The following is a 1,268-nucleotide window of genomic DNA, read 5'->3' on the forward strand; positions in this document are numbered from 1 at the left end:
ACTCTGCTTTTGTTTACCAGTTCAGAGAAGCTTCTGATCTCCATCGGCCCCACGGCACTCAAAATGTTGCTGCAAAGTCCTCCTTCGTATTTAATGCACTTCCATTCTTCGAAGCCTTCCGGGGCACCCTGACAAATCTTGGAAAACCGATATGGCTCCTCAAATTTGTTCGTATACTTCACTACTGACATGGAATCCTACTTTAATTATAGTAACTCGAGCTCCTTTGCCATCCTAATGGAGTTAGGAAAATATTTCCTGTAGAATTCAAGTCGAAAAGCATCCCAAGGTATCGCGGCATCACTTTGCTGTAGGAGACATCGGGAAGTCTGCCACCAGAATTGTGCTTCTCCCACCAACTGATAAGTGGCAAATTCAACATGTTGATCCTCGGGCACTTGTTCTACATGCAAGGCTCTTTCCATAGCCTGAAACCAATTATCCGCCTCCGTGGGATTCGTCGTTCCTCTAAAAATGGGTGGGTTTACATTTAGGAAGGTTGCTAAGGTCATCGGTCCGTTTTCTCTGTTACCGCCATTTCCATTACCGGCATGGTTTCCTAACGCCGCATCCGTGGCCTGCATAGCAGCAACCATGGTCTCTGATGAGCGGATAATTTATACCCTTTTTGGCATTGTTTTTAGGTAGTTTTTAGCATGTTTTAGCTACTTTTTATTATATTTTTATTAGTTTATATGCAAAAATAACATTTCTGGACTTTACTATAGGTTTGTATATTTTTCTGTAATTTCAGGTTTTTTTTGGCTGAAATTGAGGGATCTGAGCAAAAATCTGATTCAGAGGCTGAGAAAGGACTGCAGATGCTGTTGGATTCTGACCCTCCTGCACTCAAAGTGGATTTTCTGGAGCTATAGAAGCTCAATTGGCGAGTTATTAATTACGTTGGAAAGTAGACATCTTGGGCTTTCCAGCAATATATAATAGTCCATACTTTGCCCGAGAATTGATGGCCCAAACTGGCGTTAAACGCCAGCTAGAGACCCTTTTCTGGAGTAAAACGCCAGAATTGGCACCAAAACTGGAGTTAAATGCCCAAACTGGCACCCAAGCTGGCGTTTAACTCCAAGAATGGCCAATGCACGTGAAAGCATCAATGCTCAGCCCTAGCACACACCAAGTGGGCCCTGGAAGTGGATTTCTGCACTATCTGCACTTAGTTACTCATTTTTTGTAAACCTAAGTTACTAGTTTAGTATAAAAACTACTTTTAGAGATTCATTTTTGTAACTCATGACATTTTTACACTT

General features: G+C 42.0%; 1 protein-coding gene across 1 annotated transcript; it reads right to left on the minus strand.

Annotated features, from left to right (window-relative positions):
- LOC107607252 lies at positions 207-596 on the minus strand. Its single transcript, XM_016309224.1, has one exon. It carries the CDS (start codon positions 594-596, stop codon positions 207-209), a length of 390 nt encoding a protein of 129 aa, XP_016164710.1.

This window comes from Arachis ipaensis, chromosome B07 (genome assembly GCF_000816755.2).
Source record: "Arachis ipaensis cultivar K30076 chromosome B07, Araip1.1, whole genome shotgun sequence".
Taxonomy (NCBI): domain Eukaryota; kingdom Viridiplantae; phylum Streptophyta; class Magnoliopsida; order Fabales; family Fabaceae; genus Arachis; species Arachis ipaensis.